Genomic DNA, 24,779 nt, shown 5'->3' on the forward strand with positions numbered 1-24,779 from the left:
GAACTTGATTGTCATTTGTCGTTAACTATTTATACAGTAGAAGTTAACCGTAGAACTAAATAAAAAAATGAAGTGCTTGAAAATATTGTATTTGATCCGGTGTACTCCCAATGATATTCTTGTTGTTAGGGAAACTACAATACGATCTTTTCTCGCTGTTTTCTCACTCGTTCGTCTCTCTTGGACTTGGTCGTCCAAATAAGTTGTTGGCATTTTCATATTTCTGGGGAATTGCTTATTTCTATGATAAACCCTGCTTCAATTAATAACATGACCTACTCTACACGTGAAAGTCTGTTATACGATAGGAATTCTAAGGTTTATTAGATGTTTGTATGAATTCGTTGCAAGTGTGTTCTGTAAGAGTGTTAACGTTTCAGGAAGAATTTGTGCGGAACTCATCACGCGACACTACAAAGCAACTGCAGATTTGGATCATTTCGACACTCCCATGCTTCCGCAACGTTCTCGCAAGGTATGCATTATTTCAATATTTGACTACCAGCATTGCAACCTAATTATTTTCAGTATAATGTTTTCATATATTTTGCATAGTCGTATTTTTTCTATTACATGTATGTCGTATTATCTTTTTTAATTATCTCTATTGTACGATTGTATTCGCATAGCCAGAGTTACTCAAACCACGTTTAACATCAAATGTTGTTTTCAAAGGTTTGTTTTTCAATGAATGAAATGCAGTAAACTTCAGATTTCAAGCTATGTCTTATGCTCTTTATAGTAACAATTTGCAAGATTAGTCAAGTGATTATATCAGAATCATTAAGATTGAATCTGAACACGTGCGTCCTGCTCTCTCTCCTACAGCGGGCGTTTGGGGACACGTTTGAGCGTGAAGCAACTGGCAATGACTCGCGCCCGCTGGGTAATTTATCGTCCTTCCAGTCTTCCAAAGACGCTTCCAGGTGCGTTGCCGCGTCAACTTAGATGTGGTTTGCCTCAATAAGTAGTGGAGGTATTTTTCGCCGCTATTCTGGTCTTCTCTGGGTTCTTAAATTTTTATTAATGTATGTAAATCTACACGTTAGTATTACTTGAGATAACGGCAATCCCTTGCTTATGTTTGTGAAAGGGAAGGCTATAATATACTTACCAGAACTGAGTGAGAAACCATTAATTGTTAAAGGTATGTTCAGGCTGTAGAAAATACATAATTTCGAATCAAGTTGTAAATAGCACGTACCCCAACATGCCATGCATATATAGCTTTCCTATTCTTCGCCGCTCTGTAAAATTTATCCCCACCCCAGTTATTTTTTTCGTCTTTTCACTATGCTAACGCTACTTTTTTCATGCCTTTTCCGCTGTCAGGACTATTTGGTGCTTTCAGTTACCTGGCGGTGATCAGCAAATCCCGATTTAACGTCAATTCAACGACCGAGATAATCCGCCTTATTTACGGTGAACTATTTCAGTTTTACTGCTACTAATCATTTAGTCGCTAAGCCACTACGTATTTGATTGTAATTGGTAGTATTTAACATGAAAATATCAAGCATATAATTGTTAACAGTTTGAAGACTCCGGATGTGAGCGCGCTATCCATCGGGAGCGCAGGCGCCGCGTCAGCAAGACCTGCCGCTGCAGCGCCCGGCAGCGCCTCACTGCCCCTCAGACGAGACCCGTCGCTGCGGCCCATCCCTGGTACGTTCGTGCTAGTTACTCGTAAACTATCTCGTCCACGGTGACGTAGGCAGATGAATAAATTTTAATCTACTAGTTGGATCAAATATGTTGAAGGTTGGTCATTTGCTGCCTGCAAAACGGCTGGTTCATCTTCCTCGAATGAAAGATAGGCATCTATCTTACGGAAGTGAATAGATATATGCTGATGCAGCAATGGGTCTTTAGCAATTTTTTATTATAGGTTTGATTATCTGCTTCAAGACAGGAGTCAGTTTCTAGATCAGTGATCCCCGAACTATTGCCGACCGAGGGCCGGTTGATGATCCGTTAACCTCCTTAGCTGCTGCCTCTTAAGGCGCAACATATGCAGGTGAACGAGTTGCAACCGGCGTACCAAGCGTTTGTGTACTTATTTTCTTAAAAAATCTTTTCTGGTTTCGATCGTTTTCCAGAAAATCTTCCCTATAATTTGTGACAAAAGAAAGACCTCCGAAAAAGAGCAGTACATTGAGGCAGTACTGCTCTTTGAGCAGTCCTCAGTGCAGTCCATATTCAGATAGGCGGTTTAAATGCCAGACAGATGAGAAGTGGGAGGTGGAGAGCTGATATAGACAAATGAAAAGAAAGGGTGGGAGATTGAAATGCCAGACACGAGAAGTGGGGGTGGGGGTTTGACATGCCAGACGTAGATGAGTGGTGGTGCCAGCTCCAGACAGCTTCGGCGTCAGAGATGAAATCTCTACACTTCCTCCACGTAATAGAAATACCATACATGGCATGCTGATGCCACTCAGTCTAATTAAATTTTACGAGTGGCTTAATGTAAATCGCGTCGTTGACGAGACCCGCGGGTCGCAAGTTGGACCACTGATCCATATGATCCTTACATTCCTATTGTTTTATCCTTCGCTCGCGAGTGGAATTCTTTGTACCGTGTGCATAGGATCAAATATATTTTAATTCTAATTCACGGTGTTGGTTTGGTTCGAAGGTTTTTAATCACTTACGTGTTCTCTTCCGATATGTGGACTTTTATCTAACTTCAAGTTTAATGATTATCTCATAATTGTTCCAGGTTTTTTGTCTAACTGATGAAATTATATTAAATTTTAGTGGATCGTCTCTAAATTTCGAAGAAAATATTAAATTAACTCACCATATAACTCAAAATTAAACAATATAACTCAAAAAATCCGCAAATGAAATTTTTCCCACTCGTCAGAGGAAAAAGCTACGACTGAAAGCCCATTCGTTGCTGGCCGCGACGAAGATATTCAAGTGGCGGCGATGGAGGACGCTGGAGTCTCGCGGCCCGATGGAGATCGCTCGCCCGCCGTCCACTTTGCTCCTGGTCTTTATGAATCGCCTGCCAGAACCGTCGGAGATCTGGATCTTGCACACCAAGGTATGAGACGTTGAAGTAGTGTCAACAATTGTTTTATTGCTGTATATGTATTCATTACTGATGTTAGGCTTGAACAAAAAAAATTGAGGACAAATTAAAATGAAAAAAAATATGACTATAGGTCCTATTTCACAAGCATGACGGGGCTATTTTTGATTCGCGTACGATAATAAGATAAAATTCGTGTAACATTGAATAGATTTGCGGAAACTGTACTTCAGTCAGAATTGGCATCGCTCTTTTAGATTCCAAATTCTTTACGAAGGAAAGAGTATTTTCTCGCTGTTTTTGTAGCAGATTTTAAAATAATTTTCTTTTGAATGAATTCTGATGATGCATTTTGTAGATAAGAAATAGTAGATAACTAACTTTAAGATTCACAATGCTTTTAACCGGATGTGCCCGTTGAGGACAGATGTACGGACTGTAACGATGGAGCTTGAGGACAGCCTGATGCCGCCACCTGCGGACTTATACTCAGTCGCTACAGGTAATTTCCTTGCCCCGTGCTCGCTAATAATAATAATAATAGCGGTTTCAGCGTTTATTAGGCCGTAGGCCTGTCGCCGATTCTTAACATCGCAGAACACTCACAGCATTTTGCGGTCTCGAACTCGCAACTCACTGCTACAATTCTGCTTTGCTTAACCGCCCGGCCTCCTCGCTGATTCTGACCAGAAACTGTCGCTCAGAGCTGGGATCGAACCCGCGCCAATCTTTGTACTCTGAACTGTAACCACTGGGCCACCCTGCACTCATCAGAGGAAGTGGTTAATTGATAGCACACGCAATTATTGAGCCAGGCTGTTGAAATATATCTCGAGGCTAAATGTTTTTAAAATAGTGGAGATGTTTTGGAGTTAATGCCAATTAAGGCTGTTACTCCCGCGGCACAAAAAGTCATTCCCCATTGCCTTCTGTTCTGTGACTCCTTTGAATTAGTGGGTGCAAAAGTGATCCTACTTGTAGAAAAATACGTTAGTACAGTTTTTATTTCCTGATGAGGTCAGAACATGGATTTATTGGTTAATTCTATTTCTCCTTTGCAAGAAAAATATCGTTTTGAAATTATTCACATTTATTAATATCCCAATTTCGTTGACTTCAGAGCTCTTAAATTTTTCCAAGCATTTTGGATTAATTGCCTTAGTGTTTTCAAAATGTATCCAATCTTCAGCTTCTTTATTATAATCACATAACAATCAATCTGTCACATTTCTCATTTGTGCGAGAAATTTTTAAATCCACAATACTTGAATTTAAAAATCAATTTTACCTCAGATGGCGTCCGGCAGCTCGTCAGACATCGTCCTCGCTCCCCCGACGGAGGCCTGCAGCAACACGTAACCGAGGCAGAAGTTCACATTCAGCCCTCAAAGAAGAGACCTTTGCCTGACATTCTGCCCAGGTAATGAGGTCTTGTGTGTCTCTCACGCAGTAGTGGGAGTTTGAACTGTAATTTTGCTGCGCCATAAGTTCGCTACAGATGGTGATTGATTTTTATATTATTAATAATATGTAGAACATTATCAGATAGCATTTTCAAATTTGTTGGACTAGTGACTTCTGTTCTCAAGCGAAATCATTTTGGTATCCATTCGTTTGTCGGGAGCTCTATGGAACTTCACCATCTAAATGGTCGCCATAAACGCGAGAGTGAGCGCGATCAACTGTTAACGGCTTGCGAGCGCTAATAATGAAAAAAATTATAAAGTAGCAGGCAAAGCTCGGGTGCTAATTATATACATGATTATGGAAAGCCTAATCAGTAACGAGTCCAAGTGAATTGTGTGATGTATCCAGTAAATTGGCTTGGCGTTTTGCGCGCATGACTCAGCGCGTCACTATTTCCACACGTGTTATTTCTTCTTAAATTTTCATCTCTAGCTTTGATTCCAAAAATTTACCGAGCCCTAGCTTCTAATTTTTCATGTTCAGACCAGGCTTCTTTTGATTTGACTTCATAATATTAGACTAAGCTTCTTTAGAATAGAGTACTTATATAGTCTATAAATTATTCTTGTTAGTTTCACTTGGTTTCAACATAATGATTGATAATAGTAATTAATTTAAATGTGTGATTTTGTTTTTGCATTATCACACGACTTCACACGAGTGCTAATGAAAGAAGTCGCAATTATTAATGTCCAACAGTGAGCTGGAAGACATCGCCGATCTGCCGGCTAAAAAGGCGCGGCCTGACGAAGACTTGCTCCCTGACATGCCTGCTCCTCCCGGCCCACTGGCTTCTCCCGCTCGTGAGCTCCGTGATATTCAGTCTAATCCTAGGAATATTTTATGGCTGAATAATTTGTGTAAATTTGAGATATCTAGAACACACTGTTAAGGTCGCACTCGTTCCTCTCATCAAGGCTAGCTATCTTCAGAGATAAATTGCGAGTTAGCGGAGGGGGGTAGTGTATTTCTGCCCGCTTATGCATAAATAAAAATAGCATCAAAAAGTTGAACGGTGCTTTACCGTATAAATACGAGTAACAGTACCTACGCTTTTTAGATGATTTCTACTTAATTCAAATTCACGTGTAATTGCACTTACGTGTAATTGCTATTCACTTGGAATTGCAGTGCCCTCGCCACTCGTAACGCACCTGGAAACGGCGACGCCTTTGGCTGGTCTTGAACGAGAGGATGAACCCATGGATGAGGCACGCGCTCAGTATCCTACCTTCATACCGGAGTCGATGTCCCCGATACCAAGAGTTGCCACGAGGTTTGCTTAAACTAAATTAAAGAACTAATATGTACTTAAAATTGGATGTGTCATTTTTTTCTAATCATTCGGAAACTGATGGAATTTCCTCTATTGTTTATTTTTGAAAACGTTATAATTGATATATAAAATCTCTTCGTCTCCAACACTTGAATTGATGCCATTAAACAACTTCCTAATTTTGTTCCTTATTTCTGCTCTTTTATTGGTCTATCGTATTAATTAAAAGACAAGTTTGAGAGACTCGAGTATTCCGTTTAGTTATTGAATTGCATGCGTCTACTAACGAAAATATGTGACTCGGGCATTTGTGAGATGACAGTTGCGTTTTTATATTATTCAACATTGATTATAATTGCTCATACGACTTCCTTCATTTTAGTTAGATCATCTCATTTTTAGCCCTCATAATTTGCATTTTCGCATTCATAATGCCCTCATTCATAATTTGCATTCATTATGCCCTCAATAATGCATTCATTTTTGCCCTCATAATGCAATGATCAAATTCACTGTCACAATGCTATAATTCGCCAGCCTCTCGCCTCCGGTGCCTACGAGCATTCGAGCCGAGATGTTGCTGCAGCAGCTGAAGGATCAGCATCAGGAAACTCAGTAAGTTGTTTCTAAGTATAGAATTTTCTCGGAGATATAGAAAGAATACATGTTTCTGTGAATTTGCACCCGAACGTTCCAGTTGTCTCCGAACAAATTAATTCTAATTCGCATTGAAAGGTTGTGATGAGAAATTCGAATCTGATGATTCGCTTGTTTTCAGAGAAAGGGATTCTGAGGCATCGCGGGCAATATTGTTCTCGCAGCTTCTACCTCCAAGAGCAAGCAGACGTGTGGTGGCTACCAGGTTCATGGCGTTACTGGGTGAGTGCCAGGTCCTGGAGATATTACTCATTCCCTAAATTACTGGAATATTTTTTAAAGCTTACTGAAATTTCATGAAAAGTTGCGAATTGTTGTAATTTTTTTACATTTATTCAAGATTTAACCGCACTTCACATTTATTTCAAACTTATTTATTTTTTAGGTTTTTATTGTTGGGGATTTTTTCAAGTTCAAGTTGAGAGGATACATTTTAGCAGAATACTAATGATCACAATTAATGTGCATTACAAGAGTCATTATCTCACAGAAAGGAAACGCGTTTCGTTGTAGCTATACTTTTGAGCAACCTGTGTTGCGATGCGTTTCTTTGTCGCTAGACTGTCCAATAGTTGTGTCTCAGCGCGTTCCGTTGTTGCTATGAGCTGTGTCACTGAATGGGGTCAACTGAAAGGTCTGCCTTAAGGTAGTGTAACAGGATTTCACGAGTATAGTAAGTAATTTCTATCTTATTTTCTAATGCGTTACAGAACTGCACAAGCAACAGAAAGTATTTCTGTCGCAAGAGAAGTCGTATGCGCCTGTCTATGTGCGTGTGCTGACGGACATCTGAAAGAATACTTAGCTCTGCAGCAGCATGACCGACGTCAGGGATTTTGAGTTCAAAACAATGGTCATCAGTTTAATGTCTTTTCAGCTAGAAAGTTCGTTGTGTGATTTGACGCCGATTTGTTGTTTTTTTTTCAAATCGAAGTAACTAGTCAGTATTTTTTCGCTTTGCTGTTTTTATTTCAGTTTTCAATCAACCAAGGAATACGTGCAATTTGAATAATACATTATGTGGTCTCAAATCATTACACAAAATAAAAAATTAATTTACTGTTCATCTAAATATATATCCAGATTAAGCAGAAAATTTAAACAGTAACGTAAGATGCACAAAAGATTTAATAATTAGCTTTTGCGTATGATATGGTCACGGTTTTCACTTCAGTTCTTACACTTTGCAAATAATAAAGTTGAAGGTCGCAATAAGCTAATGATTGCACGTATTATCATTAACTAATAACGTTAGATATCGTTGCTCGTATTGTATTGTAGTTGACGAATTTGTAGTTGTAGACGCACAGTAGACTTGACTTAATGTGCAGTTGTCATTATGTGTTATTAGTATGATTTCCAATAGAACGGAACATTTTTTGTATCGTTACGTTACACTTCGTTTATTTTATTTAGAAAGGATATATTGGTTACACGTTTCGCTTTTTATGACTCAATATGTAGACGAAATTCTGTCGGATTATTCTAATATTTTCTATGAATGACCTATTGAAGTTCCATTATATTTTCATATCGAAAATTCCATGTATGATTATCCCAACTAAAATGGATTACACAACACGGGTCTCTCCAACCTTTCCGAGCCTGAGGGTTGCAAGCGATGGAAAATGATATTTCATTGCAAAAATTAAGAACGTGCATTAAACGCCCTTCACGACACTACGCATATTGTTATGGCTGCTACGCTGCTTTGAGAATAAGATTGATGTTGACAAATGATTGTACTATGCCGTTATTCTTAACCTGCGCTTTCCTCTCATGGACCAGACGCCTAGCGTTGGGCTCGGAATCTCGTACCATTTTAGCATTTGGGTCCAGAAGGCCTTCATGTTATTACAAATTTCATAGAGCACTAGGAAAGGGCCCACTTGACGTTTTAATGTCGCCGTTTCTTTTTGGTTTGTTTAGTTATTGACTTTGTGAGGCAGCGTTATAGGCACTATGTTGGGGCCATCTGCTTTGAATGATGGAAATTAAGATCTTTCCCCATGACCTGCGACGAAATCGTGACTGCAAAGTTTAAATATGCGCTGCAAAGAAAGCAAGAAACTTCCTTACTTGGCTGGGTTAACTCTACCAGTTTCCAAGGCAAAAAATTTTAAATTCATATATACCTTAACGATAACGAATAGCAATTGAAACCCTTCATAGTTTCGAATTACGCTTGGATATGACAATTCTTAAACACAAGTGCCCTTTATCAATAATTCAACTGATTCATGATAATAATATACCGACTGAAAAATAATTTTATTATCTAGTATAAATAGTTCACATGTAGCCTTAATTTAAAATTGCTTTCTTCCGTTAAGTAAACCGGCTGGTGAAGCGTCCAATCCTTGTGTGTTCTCAACAGTTGAACTTGACCGGATTTATATTTGTAACAAAATCAAAGCAAGCGTAAAAAACGTGTCAATCGTCGATAAGTCTTTAGCCTCCATACAAACATTTATATATGTAAATGACGGCAGAGAAAAATTCATACAAATACATTTCCTGGCCAAAGCTCGGATAGAAACTGGCAAACGAATGATTTTTGGCTCCTTGCGTCAAGTTGGGGCCATTTGAAGCGTAACAAGAAATGGCATGGCTCCAAGCTTTGCCGAAAGAGGAGCCACTAAGATTTAATGGGTAGGGATGGCACTTCTCTCCTGTATAAACATTTTGAAGTATTGTGGAAACTGCATTCAAAACTAATGATGCAACGTAGAGACTTGATCACAGAAATTTCCCTAATCGAAGTCATTTATTACGCAAAGTTCCACTTCTGCCTTGCCTTCATATTTCTAGCAACATAACAGGCTAAGTATTGGATATAATATTGTAGATGGGCGAGATCAACTAGCGTAAGCCATAGCATCTATTTCGCACGTAAGTATGAACCGCTGTAATTTCTGCTTCCCTAGCAAGTTTCACACATATAAGCTTTATAAAAGCTCTCACCGTTACCGTAAGTACCAATGCAACAGAAAAAGCCCTTCGAAAAAATGTTCAGTCATAATGCGGCGAAGGATAGTGTAATATAAGGCACATCGCACACGAGAGATACACGACAAAACCTTGATTCAAAGACATAAGCTAAGCTCTTCTCCAGCTTGCTTGGCATAATGATGCAATTTTATAAATCCAGCAGTAAGATCCAAACTTTTTGGTTCCTCATTGCATTAATATCGCCTTAGTCCCAGAAGTGCAGACTTTTTTTTTAGCTATGCCCTTACAACTGAGCTGGCAATACCACACCGCATAGCAGCTCCCAAAACCAAGAGGTTGACTAGTTACAACAAACTTATCCTAGAGTACGTAATTCTCTGAAAACTACCGAGAATGGTGAGCGTAAACATTAGAAATAACAATATAGGTACCTGGGCAATATTCGTGAAAAATAAATAAAATTTAAAGATAACACTTCTGGAGTAATAGCTCGAACTCGTAAAACCTTACCTAGACATTAATTGTACACCACAGCACAAAAAAAATAAAGGACTATTTACTTCCTGAATGACAGACAGTGTGGTATTCACGTCAACAACGCTGCTACGACGTGAGAGCAAACCAATAAGGTTAGAAAACTATCCCACACTGAGATCCCGAGAGGCTTCACAAGGAGCAGGGCTGGTGCTGCGTTACCTAAATGTTGATCATCTCGTCTTCAGAATCCGATGGGACCACGTTGAGCGATTGGTAGCACTGACGCTTCAAGTCGATTGCATGAGACCGAACCTGCGCACGATAGCGAAAATTTATAGTGTGGTTCGCACTTGAGATTCTCCATTGATGACACTAGGAATTAAGAACAGTTAGGCAATTTTTCCTGGCGAAGAGATGGCTGCAATATAATGTAGACAAAACTTGATTCATCAGATGTCAGGGCAGCGCATAAGCATTGAAACTAGCACATTAGCTAGTAAGGAAATTCGTACGGTAAGAAAACAGCACTGTCGATGTAAAATAAGCTGATCCTACTTTCATAGGTCAAAACTTATTCGTCAGTCTCATCGACAAAAAGTCTCAAACTCCAAGTGTACGCCAGCTAGTATAGTGAGCAAGAAGCAGAGTTAGTTGATGAAGAATTAAGACGGAACAGGGCAAGAGCAACAGGAACAAATAAGGGACAGGCGAAGAGTAACAAGAACAGAGAAGGGACAGATGAAGTTCAACAGAAACGAAGACAGAAGGTAGCTTGGAGTAATAAGACAAACTCGCCTCTTGATGTGTGAGGTTGCGGCAGAAAAATGGACGCAAATATTCCTTGTCGAGTTTCAGGAAGCCTCCAAGTTGCTGGTGTCCGTTCAAGATAGCAACTCTGGGCCCTTCACTGCTCTCTTCTTCCGTCATTTCCGACATGTGTTCCGAGTCTACAGCTTGTCCCTACCGAACAATAAAGTTAATTTCAATCAAGGTTTTGTGACCTAGTAAATTTCGAAATTCAAGACAAGTTAGTCTAAAAATTTTTAAAATGTAACCGTCATGCATTTGTAACCACCAACGATTTTGTTCCAGAAAGAAGTGGCTGTTTTTGAGATCAATATAAAAAAATTATTTGAAATTATAACAGATTTGGCAGTGCCGAATTTACCACACCGATTGATGTCAAGAAAAACTGATTTTTTCAGCATAAGATCACATTCATGCCTCACCCATTCGCGTGTTTTACTCAGCGTCAGAGTCTTCTTCTTCCGCACTTTCTTGATGCTTTTCTTAGCGTCCACTTCAACATACTGAAAAAAGTGATAGTATATTTAAAACAATATGGACGCAATCATCCATTGTGAACCTTTAAATACAATTACTAACATGACAATATCGACTGAATAACGAGAGAATTATCAATAAAAATATATCAACCCAGGTCTCCTATAAAATGCAGTTTCACACTGACTCAGAAAAAAAAATTCATGAGCAAATTCACCAAGATTTCTGAATCACAAGCGAGTTAAGTTATGCGTACTGAACTATTGAGTAGTCATATTAACAAAGCAAGGGCACTTCCCGACTTGTGTTACCTTAATTAGCGGTACAACAGAGCCTCCCAGGATGAAGATGGTGAAGAGCACGATGAAGAGCGCAGTTGTGACGAGCACTCGACGCTTCTCATCGCTGAACTCCAGGTGAAGGGACAGTGCATACGCGATCGCTCCTCTCAAACCTGAGTCAAGATGTTGGTGAACCCAGGATAATTTAAAACCCCCATCAACTCAAGTTTATCAAGAGTGAGGAAATAATATTTCTAGCAATACAATCACGTTTTGACTTTTATAGCTCTATCAATAAACATCGCTAACAATATTTATAATATTTCATTCCGAGTTTGTGTTCAAAAATTTAAAATCTTTACACCTAATTAAATTTACTATCGTGCTTGATAATTGTCGCTATCACAACCTACTTTTTTGCTACGATTAGTAAATCGTCTACAGAGAGCATTAATAGACAGACTCAACACTGAACTACATGACGAACATCATCTTGGGGGTGATGGGGAGGTCACCAATGAGTTGACTTACTCACCACTGAACCACATGACGAACATCATCTTGGGGGTGAATCTTCCTGGGGGTGATGGGGTGGTCACCAATGAGTTGACTTACTCACCACTGAACCACATGACGAACATCATCTTGGGGGTGATGGGATGGTCACGAAATTTATTCACAAGGCACGCGAGAGGAAAGATGTTGCAGGCTCTGGCGACGAGGCAGAGAACAATGCTCCAGCACAGCAGCGCCACCTGAAACTGTAAATTAGGTCTTTATTACCTCTTTATATTAATTATGGATAAAATAATCATTGAAATAGAAACATTAGCAACAAACTTGCTAATTGCTTTTGCTTCCATAATTATGGCGTGAAGCGGTAACCTTGTGAAACTTGAAACACTCAATTCTCTGATGTAAAATAGATATTTCTCATATTTATTAGAATCCAAAATTTCAATTGACTATCAGTACAAGTAGCAGAGTTCGTTTCCAGAAATCTAGAGTAATATAAAGCTGTAATTCCTTAATGTTTCAGCACCAGATCAACACAAGTAAAAGTGAAATCAAATCTGGCTACCCTCTACAACCACCACAATTCATAGTCTGGGGAAAAATTCAGTTGAGAAAAACTTTCCTAAACAAACACCCGCTGAACCAAATGAAAACAATTAATCATAGAGCACTCAAGTTCTTGCAAATTTACATGGAAACGCATTCATGCAGAAAACGTGAAGCACCAGTGACCTCGAAGTGATTAAAACTTGCCCAGAGGCAAATAAGATTATTGAATAAAGTGAAATTTGACATTAGCTGGTGATGCAGTGCTTCATGAACGCAACACAAGTCCTCAGGATACAAGAAAAAATTAGGAAAACGTTTCACACACGAAAAAAGAAACGCCAAGTCACACAAAACCTCAGACCTCATCAACATGGACTAACTATTCTAAAAAAATTCAGAAACCTCAAGATGAAAGGATAAGTTTTTAGATGACATAGAAAAACAACATTAGCCGAGCCATAGCACATCAATACTTATGCAAATTTTGTAAGACCTGACGATAGGCAAACAAATTTTGTCCCAAATATTCCCTATCACATCTTGAACTATAGTATGATAAAAAAACACAAAGATTTATTCTGCAGCGAGTGAGTACTTCCAGTATGGTGGACTCTTCGTTTGTAATTAATCCTGCTCACGATAAAAAGCTCGATTATGCCAAGTGTGTACCTGGTGCTGGAAGCTGAAGAGCGCCATGCCGAGGTAGATGAAGACGATGCACTCGGAGGTGAAGGCGAGCGTGCGCATGAGATGCTGAACTGTGATTTGCAGCACAGGCGACAAGTTGTAGTGCGTGTAGTGTGACATCACAACCCCGCAGAACAGAATAGCCATGATCCCTGATATATGGTGCAAAAATGCAAGGCATCATTAAATATGACTGCAATTTAAGTTTACCTCACATTACCATACCAGAGTAAGCGATTCTGTAAAAGATAGGCTGTTTCCTCACAAATCCCGATAAATTGATTTAATACGAGATTAAAATTTGAACAAGTTCAATGAATTTTTAAATATATACAAAGTAATAATCCAAGAGCTTGTTTACTTTGTTCCTATATTCCTCCTTATCGGCATAAGCTATCCATGAAAGTTGTGACAAATTCTGTTATGCATTGCGGTAATCTATTCATCACGACTGATAAATTCCAAATTGCCTTGACTACCCTCGATGATACACATCGAACAAAATCAAGGAAAACTCATAACACCTTGCATCTAATTTCAACTCACCAGAGAGATGTATTCCTTCGGCCAGAGCATAGGGAGCATAAATGAATATAATGAGGATACAGAGCTCGAGGGAGGTGTAGTCTCTCAAGGCGATGTGCTTGAGAGTGATGGCAGACAAGAGGCCAAAGAAGACGCCAATGCCAGCAGACCCAAGAAACATGAGGCAAAACCGCCACACGAAATAGAGCAGACCTTCCCCAGGACTCATATCACCGTACGAGGCGAGGTCCAACACAGATCTGTGGGGTGTAATGGAACTTGACCTCTTAAAAGTTCGGAAGGAATTCAGCACCAAATGGTTACATAAATAAATAGGCAGTCAAGCAAGCAAGCATTTGAGACTCAATAATGAACTTCTAGCTAGAATAATAAGCATATATAATTTAATCATTATCAAATAACAGCAAAAGGAGGATAATGGCGTGGCGAGTTTTATATTCCAAGTTCACATGTAACATTAGAGCAAAAAAAAACCTACATTGACGTGATGAGTTAGTTATACATTGCACATGTAACACAGTAAAAACTGGACTGACGTGATGAATTATATATTGCTGCTGCACGGTATATATTGCTGCAGCACATGTAACATTGTAAAAATAAAAACTATACTGACGTGGTGAGGTACATATTGCTGCTGCACATGTAACATTGTAACAATAAAAACTATACTGACGTGGTGAGGTACATATTGCTGCTGCACATGTAACATTGTAACAATAAAAACTGGACTGACGTGGTGAGGTACATATTGCTGCTGCACATGTAACATTTAGAAGAATAAAAACTAAACTGACGTAGTAAGAACGATGGCAACCGCGTCGTTGAGGATGCTCTCTCCAAAGACCAACATGTAGAGGATGGGATCCACTTGCAGGGCATTGAACAAAGCCAGTGTAGCTACAGGATCCACCGCAGAGATCAGAGATCCAAATGCGAAGCTTTCAACAAATGTCAGCTGGTATACAACATCTGCCTAAAAACGAGTCACAATTAGCATCATGTGGGAAAACATCTTATAAAATGTAGGCTTAAATATGAGAGGATGTGTCTTCAAGTATACATATAACATGAATGCCAAAAAATAAGGAGAACCAGTAATTAAGATGTTACAAATAATCTTCATAGATTTGTTTTTACACTAAATTTCTATTTAAAAATAAATAAATACCCAACCACCAAATAAATGAAGGCTGATAATCTGTAATTTCATTGGTATTTGATGTCTCCATAACACATTTTCAGCTGAACGAGCATTTAGTTAAGGATGAATATGTAACGTTGAACTTACCTTGCCTAGTAGGTAAATGCCTCCACCTATCACAAGGGCCGACACTATGGTGCCCAGTATGGCAAACACGAGAATGCTTCCAATGTTCTGGAAGAAATTACCCTGCACAGATATAAAAATTCATTTTAGTGTTGATAAGAGGTTATTTATCATTTATGAATTTCCCATTAAAAATAAATTCTTAAACTTTGTTCTTATGAGATATATCAAACAAGACTGTAAAACAGTCTTCTCATGTCACTAGCAAAGGTGATGAAAAAATTTTAAACATGAAGAAACATCAACATGTTAAAAATATTAGCAAAAACCTTTTGCAACGTCAACTTATACAAGTTTAAAGTCTTGGCAAGCATGAGGACTAACACGTTGACTACAATTGCTTCATCTTGTACTATTATTTCATTTTTTGTACTGTTTATAAACAGGGTTACCAGACGGTCATTTTTTCCGGACAAATTCCGTGATTTAGCTTTTCTTAATTGCGTTTGCAGGCTAGAATTTATGATAGGGGTACTTCCTAATTAAATTTTAAATACTGCAAAAAGAAAATAAATGGAATTTTTATAGCAGACCTACAAATAAACTAGTATATATTGAGTTATTGGCCTTTTTGGCCATTTTTTGTTCTCAGATTCGGCCAATTTTAGGCAACCTGAATTATGTACCACTTTGTCCTGGAGAAATACATTTTGTGGTTCGCATATGTACCACTTTGGAGTCAACATGTTAATCAAAAGTGAAATAGAGAATGAAGCAAAGTCAAGTTTATTTGGTGTGACACCTCGACAACATGAGCCTAAGGAGCAAAGATAGCCTGGGAGCAAAACCCAGGACACAACCAAGAAATTCATTACAGGAACCTAACAAATATTATTAGTGGAATCAAAAATATTTTGGTCATACCTTATGCAGATTGTAGCCAGACTCAAAAATAATTGGAGGCAAGAACACCAAAAAGAATATTGTCGGTGAAAAGGCTTCTTCTTTCTGAAAACACGGAAGGACAAAAAATCAGTCAAGATTTTAAGGTCATTTTGTCTGTTTGAGAGATTGGGAAGCAATTCAATGTAGCAACTAAAATAAACATTATAGTTTACATCAATCACAAACACACTGAATTATTTATTAGAAGTCATCCCTAGAAAATTACCTGGAAATTGGCAATGTTTTGACTGGAAAGAATCTTCAGCACCAACCCAATAAATGCACCTGAGAAAAATATAACACACGATAAAACCAAGACATGAAGAATGATACAATGTTTGATTTTTCTAACACAAACAAAAAATAATATTAACAGAAAATGAATGAAGCAAAATGAATTGGAGAATAAATGAATTATAACATGATCATGTGAAATCTGGTGCTTTCAATAAGGTAATATACTTCTTAAATTGAAGCTTTTTTTTTTGTCAAGTGAATTCAACAGAAACAATTTTAAATAATTACCAGTATATAAACCCAGGTACCAAAAAATCCAGGATCCCATGAAGGCTTTTATAAAGAACCCTTAATTTGAGAATAATCCTCACCAACTATGACGCACGCCACACTTTCAGGGAGATAATGCAGCTTGGTCTTCAGCATGAAGAATATGAGTAGAACACACAGCCCTGAAACAAGAAAAATAAACATGTTTGCCTTTGCATTTCTATTGCACTATGCAATAAAATAGAATATTTTTTTTTACCATATTTGTTCTATTTTTAAAGGTCAATACAGTTTGAAAAAAGATAAAAAACATATTACGCGAGTCTTCTTTACAAATCCCCCAAAATTAATAATAAGCTTTGACATTGTGTATTTCTAAGGTTGAAGCTGAAATTTTTCTAACAATTGTGTCATACAGGGAGAGAAAATAGCTTGAGAAACAGTCAACCTTAACCACACCAAGTTATCTAGTAGAGATATGGTAGTTTATCAAGGTGGGACTAAAGAAGCCCTATCTGCATTGATTATTTTGCAGGAAATATTTATGTTCAAACAGGAATTATCATCCAAAACCTCAGATAGGTTTTTTGGGATTGAGATTTCAGCAATTTACTGTAGCCTGTAGGTAACTTCTTATAAATTATTTTAATTTTCAAAGTTAGACTTTCCAAGGTAAATAATTAAAATGTTTTTGATTGCATTTTTTAAAACAACAGTGATCGTATTTTTGTAACGTCACTGAAATGAAAAGAAGTCTGGATCCTGTTAATAGTTCAAGCTGTAAAAATATTGTTCGATCATTCAAGCAATAAATCATGACATAGCTAATGGGATCAAGTATACCAGTTTTTTCTGATTTTAGCAGCAATGCTTTGGGAAAGTAACAGTAATATTTCATCTACTAAGGTTGCAGAAGAAGAACATAAATCCCCAGTATATAAGATTTTATTGTTTGTAATCAGAAAAATGTAACCAAAATAAGCCATACCTAATATGCACAAGATGAGAAAGATTGATAGTGAAGACAGATGCTCCTTTTCAGCAGCACCAACTGCTGGCAGATCCTCGCTTTCATTGCATGAATCGGTGAGATTACCAATGAACTCATTCCTGTGTGGGGGTGAAGGATCATATTTTAATTGCACATTTTAATTCTAAGTACCTTACCGACATAAATATTGGAGATTTTTATTTTGACGACTGTGATCACAAAACAAAATTTTATAGCTCACCAATGAGAATTTTTCATACTTTACCTTTCTGTGTCATCAACTGATGCTGGCAAGCAGTGTTGTGGATAATACTGGACCAATTGACGGACTGAGTCTTTGGACAGCAAGCATGCATTGCCAAGTGTAGTGTTCCCAACTTTGAGGACCAAGGTCTGAGATGGAGCTGTTGTGATAGTATCCTGTTCATGACCATTGTTCAGTTGACTGTTGATATTAATAGTCACTGTGTTATCCTGGTGTTGCTGTTGAGCAGAAAGTTCAATTGATTTGATAGGACCTTCATTAGGCTTAATAGACTGAGGCAAGATGCCTTCTTGTTGCAGTTCTGGTTTGACCTCACTCAGAGTTACTGATGGAATTTTCCCATTCAAGTTGATGAGGCTAGGATCCCCATTTCCTGCTGCTACTTGATTGTTTGTCAGAGTGTTGATGTTCACTTCAGCTTTCAAGGTTTCATTTGCAGATGCCTGTGCAATTTATATGGATATTAGGAATAACATAGAATTCGTATGTCAGTTTGTCAGGCAATTTCTGAGGTTCCCCTGATGATCTATCAAAACAAAATTTGGCATCGAATTAAAATAAACTTATAGAAAATATATCTAACTTGTGAAACATTATAGATAGGTACTAAGAACCACATTGAATCACTTACCTTGGCAGGATCCTGAGAAATAGCTGTTTGATCTTCAGCTTTAATTCTTGGTAAAATGACATCCCTGTCTTGGCTATCCCCTGAGGTCTCTCCTAAATTTTTAGTAGAAGGTGCCAAACTTAGATTGATTTGTGAAATCAAATAAAAAACAACAAATACAATAGTAAAAACAGTGTGCTTCTTCATGATTGAGTTCTGATTTGAGGCTTCATGATATTTTTGGCATAGGTATATACTTCTCTTCAGAGGGAAAATTCAGGGCACAATGGCATCTACAAAAACCTCATGACTTGGCCAAAGATGTAGAATTTTTATATCTGAGCCTGCCAAAAAATTAGAATTGATTAAATTTTCTAATGACTTGCAGAAAATTATATACGTATATGAGCACCTGAAGAATGATTTGGTGGATTGAATTACATCATTCTTAGAAAACTGGCCTGACAATTGTAATATGAGGTTGTCTTAATGTCAAGTAAAACATAATTTGAGTAGCTCAAAAAATTAGTCCTTTATCCAGGATAAAAAATTATCAAAAATAATACCTTTCCTTCTCACCTATAAATGCATTACGAATCAACTTCTTAAACTTTCTTACAGGAAAATCAACATATTTGGTAAAGTGAAACTGCTGCTTTGAAGGTGCCACTTATCCCAAGATGTGTTTTAGACTACCGTCAACCGGGGCTACTTGGGACAGTTTTGAGTGTTTTTTTGTTAATAACTGTTAATAACTTCTTATGATGAAACATTTCATAAACAAGTTTAGGCTTATTTTATAGCTATTTTCTAGGGCTATCGAATGACATTGTCAAAAAAATTCCATATGCTATTCATAAGGTGCCAGAAGCAAAAAAAAAGTGTCCCAAGTAGCCCTGTCAAACGGGGCTACTCGGGACACTTGGATTAAAACTTCGTTTTATAACATTTGAAGCATGCAGAGTGTACTCATCCATTACTAACAGTACTCTGAAGTCCTCCTCTTTCATTGTAGATGATGTAGAGGCTGTCTCTTATACACATCTAGATGTGTATAAGAGACAGTGTAGAGTCTGAAACATAAAGAAAAAACATAAATAGGCTGTCAAACATAAAATATGTTATATGTGGTAATTTTATATTAACTTCCAAGCCGGTTTATGTTACCCATCAGGGCTGACATTAGGTGGTCTAAGTTACCCCATTTGGGGGCGGCGCCCCCCATTTGCAAACTATGGCACTTTCCTAAAATTTGTCATTTGCATATGTAACTAGAAGAGTTCTACTACAATGCATCAAAACCTGGAGTTATTTAACCAAAAAATAAAAAAATGGAGGGGGTACTCTGGCAGGCTTTAAATAATAGCTTTTTTTGTGGGTCACATTTTTAATTTTTTAACCTATTAGATATGCAAACTTTTTAAATCTTTCTATTGTGTTATGTAGCCTCAGTATTAGGCCTTTAATGCCCATTGACAAAATTTTTCTATATCAAATAGTTTTCGAGTTGTGGGGGTTTTTGTTAAAAAAATGAAAAGTGGTCTAAGTTACCCCATTTTACAGTAACTTTCAAAATAGCATTTTTCACCATTTTTTTCAGGAATTTTTCAACGCTAGTAAATGTAGTATTTTTCAACTTCCTTTATACTACATAGATAGGAAAAATGTTGACCTTTACACCACTATATTTAGTTTTGCAATATTCCAATTAGTTTTGATACTATAACAGTTTTACGCCGTGTTGGAGGACTGTCCCGAGTAGCCCCCCCTGTCACGAGTAGCCCCGGTTGACACTTGACGGTACTTTGAGCCTCTGGCCACTGCATTATTCCAGCCGCAGCTGGACCAGTGACACCGGGATTGGGCGCGGGGCAACAACAACAAGTCAACAACTAAGCCAAGTCATAACTTTTTTATTTCAAACTTCACACAGATTTTGTTTTCTGGACTGCACTGAGGAGCCATGTGCAGAGAGTGGATGAATGTTTCACCATCTTTGGCGACGCTTCAGTAGCAAAATTTACGCCTTCAGAAGATCTTGCTGACACATTTAGATTGTAATTCTTGCATTCAATATATTTGTCAGTCTTCGGCCAACTATTTAGAAAAGAGTAAGGTTTCCGGTACGTTGGATGGATCAGGATGCAGTAAAGCTTGTCCGGAAATCGGTTGCGATGAGTTCCTGCCAAAAAATGTAAACAAAATGTAGTAGCGGTCACATTAGAGCGGTCAGACTGCATCATCACATGTTCAGTTGACACTTGCTCTACAATCGGACTGTTTTTAGGGTAAAATTAGTTATTTGGGGTAAACCGTGCATGCAACCTTGTAAATAAGTTCGTGGCTTGTAAATAGTTTTTCATTTCTCAGCGTAAATGGCTTTTCATTAAAAATTACACGGCGACGCATCTTGAAAATGGTTGGCGACGCTTTGCGCTTAAAAACCCATATATTGGCAATGCTGCTTCCACCTTCTGCACCTGGGCTGAGGAGTACCATTTTATTCAATTTAATATTTTCTTGTTCATCCTGCCGAAATAATGGCAAATGGCAATTTTTGCATCCTAACCCACCAGACACCTCCACCTGTGGCAGCAGAGTTCTTGATGACAAGGCATACAAATCTATTATCCATCTGAAATGACAATTTTTTTCCACTAGGGAATCTCTCATGTCTGATGTCCTGCAATTGATTTTATACATTCAAGTCTGAGAGTCTCCTGTTATGACTAGAATTTTGCTTCATTTTCCTTTTGTAAATTCAGAATATCTGTAGGGTAAATGCAGTATATTCCGACACATTAAGGATGCATCGAGAAATGAAAAACTATAAAAAATAACCGTATGCGTTACTCAAGTTCTGTTTGCTTTATGTGACTCGCAAAACACCGTACTACGCGCCAGCAATTATGAAACATCACAAAATGTTGCCAAATTTATTTAAAAGCCTTTAGAATGCAAACCTACCAAATCCCAATATTCCGACACTGTGTGGCAATATTTGGCACGTGGTGAGGCGTATTCCGTGGTGAGGCATAAATTCTACTGATATGTAATTCCGTCATCCACGTATTTGAATTCCGTTTGCTGTGTGAGCTGTATTGGAATACAACACGTCTTTGAATTAGAACACTAATGAATATTGAACACTACTTAATTACGCTTTCAATTAACAACTATTAAGCTTTTAATTGAGAAAATTTTAATTTTTGTACATAGCTTGGAATGGTGTGTGTCCAATTCAAGTTGTGACGGAATTAGTTTTCATGTGTCTAAATCCATTTCTCAACTTAATCATCTATTAATTTATTTACCACTTGAAATCAGCGAATACAAGTATACTTAAAGGATTCCCACTAATATATTCACAGATGTATTTAAAAGTCTCAAACCATAATATTCTTCCTATACAAACAGTTAGGTATTCACTATTTGGTAGAGCAAGGTCAACTGTCAAATTTGACACATTTTTCGATGATCTCACTGGTACCGTCAACCGGGGCTACTTGGGACGGTTTTGAGCGTTTTTTGTAATTAACTTCTTACGATGAAACATTTCATAAACAAGTTTAGGCTCATTTTATAGCTCTTTGCGAGGGCTATCGAATGGCATCTTTGAAAAATTCCATATGCTATTCGTAATGTGCCAGAAGCAAAAAAAGAGTGTCCCGAGTAGCCCCGTCGAACGGGGCTACTCGGGACACTGGGAATGAAACTTCATATTAAAACACTTGAAGCATGCAGAGCGTACTCATTCATTACTAACAGTACTCTGAAGTCCGCCTCTTTCATTGTAGATGATGTAGAGGTAGAATAAATGACATTTTCTGTGATACATTTATGATATGATGACATTTATGATATTGCCATATACATTAATTACCGTATTATTGATGTGCAATTATCGTATTATTGATGTGATATTACCGTATCCATGAACATGCCATTGAGCATTTACAACAACCTTGTCCACTGCAAGCTTCATATCAGCAGCCTTATAGCATTTTTTTCGTATCAGTAAGCTTACAGGACGGCTCGTAATTTCACATCATTTTAATTGGGTTAAGTGAATTTACTATAGTAAAAAAGATCGTGAAAAACATACCTGAAACAGAAAGGAATATTTTAGTGACAACCAACGTATCTTTTACAGAAATAAATCGTAGTTTAGGTCAATTACTTTTCATTCTATGATGCCTGGTGCACAATTCTATACATGACATGCTATGCACAATTTTGTGATGACTGGGTGCAACTTTTATGTAAGTAAAATTTTTTAATACGGCGAATATTTTTTTTGCTACAGACCTTAGCATAAGTAACTTTTCAAAACAGCGTTTTTCACCATTTTTTCAGGAATTTTTCAAAGCTAGTAAATGTCGTATTTTTCAACTGCCTTTATACTACATAGATAGTAAAAATGTTGACGTTTACGCCACTATATTTAGTTTTGCAATATTCCAATTAGTTTCGCTACTATAACAGTTTTACGCCGTGTCGGAGGTGCGTCCCGAGTTGCCCCGCCAGTCCCGAGTTGCCCCGGTTGACGGTAGTGTGCATTGTCTCTCTTTGGATCTCAATATTTTCCCGCTAGATGGCCACATAGTGACAAAACACAGATTTTTCAGAATCAGTTCATTTTTAATTTCCTCATTTACTTCAGATTTATACCAATTTCTTATGTATAATAATGCTGGTATTGAGGATACTTTACTTGTCTACTTATAGGACTCAAAAATGAGCTTGAGGGAGAGTCTAAAAACTCTCTGCTTTGCCACTATGGATGGCCAAGACCTAGTGTTTTGGCAGTAGTTCGACGCGCAAATGTATGATGTCACCATTTCAACCATCAACGAATGCATGGAACTAAAACAAAGCTTAATATAAAGGAAAAACTAGAGAGGTGACGGAATTACCCACGATGTCGGAATATACTGCGTTTACCCTATCATTGGAGTGATTGGATTTGGATCAATCATTGGAGCTACAGTATTTCAGAGAAAAGAGAGATTTATCCAGTCAGGCCAATCCTGGCTCTGGCTGCAGAAAGTTGCCAAATAAAATCTATAGAGGCATTATTCAGGCATAAATTACCTAATCATTGGCAACAATTAACAAATTTGAGTTGATAATATTGATTCTTTCATTAAGACAGGATCTTGAAGTCAAAACTTCAAGTTCAATATCTAACATCATTAACATAATATTCAAGGAAATCCAGTGAAAACTGAGATGATAAAAACAGACATCAATTTAAATAATGTAACATCAATAGCCTATCATATTCATATGACATATCTACAATAATCTACAACTAGTCAACTACCTAGTACCTACAGGCTACAAGTGCTACAACTAGGTAGGTAGGCTAGTCTACATTCTACAACATACACCTCATACAACGGTACAACCTGCTCTCATGTCCTAACGACTAACGTTACTGCGGCAACATTATAACGTAACTTATTTACTAGGCGAATATAACGAGTTCGCTCAGTCTCCGAGACTGAGCGAGCTGTGGCCTGTGGCTTGACTAATGAGTTGACTTGAGAAGTTGAGAGCAGCGATCCTCAGCAAAACTCATGTACTCGGCTGGTTCGGAAGAGGAGTCGGTTATTGTTCATCAGTATTTTTTTCCTGTAAGTGCAACGTCATTCGTTTTCAATTCGAGGGAGAAATGCTGATGCTCAACGGCGTGCTGCGTTTAGGTATTCTCGCCCCGTGGCAATTTATCCCACTGTAGAATTAAGCGCCTCCATGGATGGACGTCGCCAGGGGATGCTGACAAGATCAAGTAGTCGGCACGCACAGGTATTCTAAGATGTCTAGTCTACTCAAGCGTATTCATGACGCGTTCAAATATCCATTATTATTTGAGGCTCCACCTGTGATTTCTGGGTACCAAATGAGTGGAATGTTTCTGTACTCAATAAGAAATTAAAATCAGGAATTGATACAGTCATGCAATAGTCTCGCAATTACTACGTTTAATTTTAGGATTTCAACACCAAACAACATAATGCAAAGAAACATATAGACAAAGTATTAAGTTCATTATTTATATTAGGACGTAAGGTTGGATTACTCTAAATTATGCTGAAGTTCACACCACACCTCTTCGAAATAAATATGTCATTAGGAGCCCAATATTCATGGGAGGGGTTTTTTTTTAATAGGTCATTAATTTTTAATAGATACCAATTATCTTGATTGACCGTCACTTTTTATCTTAATTGACCGTAAAACTATCTCTAAATGCATCTGTAGTTTTAGAAGAAAGCATAAAATTTTTTTAATAATCTGAAGCTTTGGTTAAAATATGAAGTAAACTCTCATTTGGAATGACGCGAAATTAAATTGTTTTTCATATGAGAACCAATAATGTATTCATCTAGATTGAATTGCATGGGAATACCCATGCAACCAATAATGTATTCTAAGATTGAATTGCATGGGAAT

At 37.7% G+C, this 24,779-nt stretch overlaps 2 protein-coding genes across 2 annotated transcripts; one reads left to right on the forward strand and one right to left on the reverse strand.

Annotated features, from left to right (window-relative positions):
- The first annotated feature begins 270 nt into the window (after positions 1–270).
- LOC108681636 lies at positions 271–7,953 on the forward strand. Its single transcript, XM_018170688.2, has 12 exons — positions 271–292; positions 381–475; positions 829–926; positions 1,535–1,665; positions 2,870–3,052; positions 3,468–3,542; positions 4,334–4,460; positions 5,207–5,310; positions 5,639–5,783; positions 6,321–6,398; positions 6,562–6,662; positions 7,151–7,953. Exons 1-12 carry the CDS (start codon positions 271–273, stop codon positions 7,231–7,233), a joined length of 1,242 nt encoding a protein of 413 aa, XP_018026177.1. The 3' UTR covers positions 7,234–7,953.
- A 746-nt stretch (positions 7,954–8,699) lies between these two features.
- Positions 8,700–18,690, reverse strand: LOC108681643 (sodium/hydrogen exchanger 8-like). Its single transcript, XM_018170697.2, has 15 exons — positions 18,342–18,690; positions 17,711–18,153; positions 17,443–17,564; positions 16,556–16,636; positions 16,174–16,232; positions 15,927–16,010; positions 15,024–15,125; positions 14,530–14,708; positions 13,733–13,971; positions 13,169–13,338; positions 12,054–12,195; positions 11,465–11,607; positions 11,099–11,179; positions 10,665–10,829; positions 8,700–10,181 (listed from the first exon to the last, which is right to left on the reverse strand). Exons 1-15 carry the CDS (start codon positions 18,525–18,527, stop codon positions 10,089–10,091), a joined length of 2,289 nt encoding a protein of 762 aa, XP_018026186.1. The 5' UTR covers positions 18,528–18,690; the 3' UTR covers positions 8,700–10,088.
- Positions 18,691–24,779: the final 6,089 nt, after the last annotated feature.

The sequence above is a fragment of the Hyalella azteca genome, unplaced genomic scaffold, assembly GCF_000764305.2.
Source record: "Hyalella azteca isolate HAZT.00-mixed unplaced genomic scaffold, Hazt_2.0.2 contig3047, whole genome shotgun sequence".
NCBI lineage: Eukaryota > Metazoa > Arthropoda > Malacostraca > Amphipoda > Hyalellidae > Hyalella > Hyalella azteca.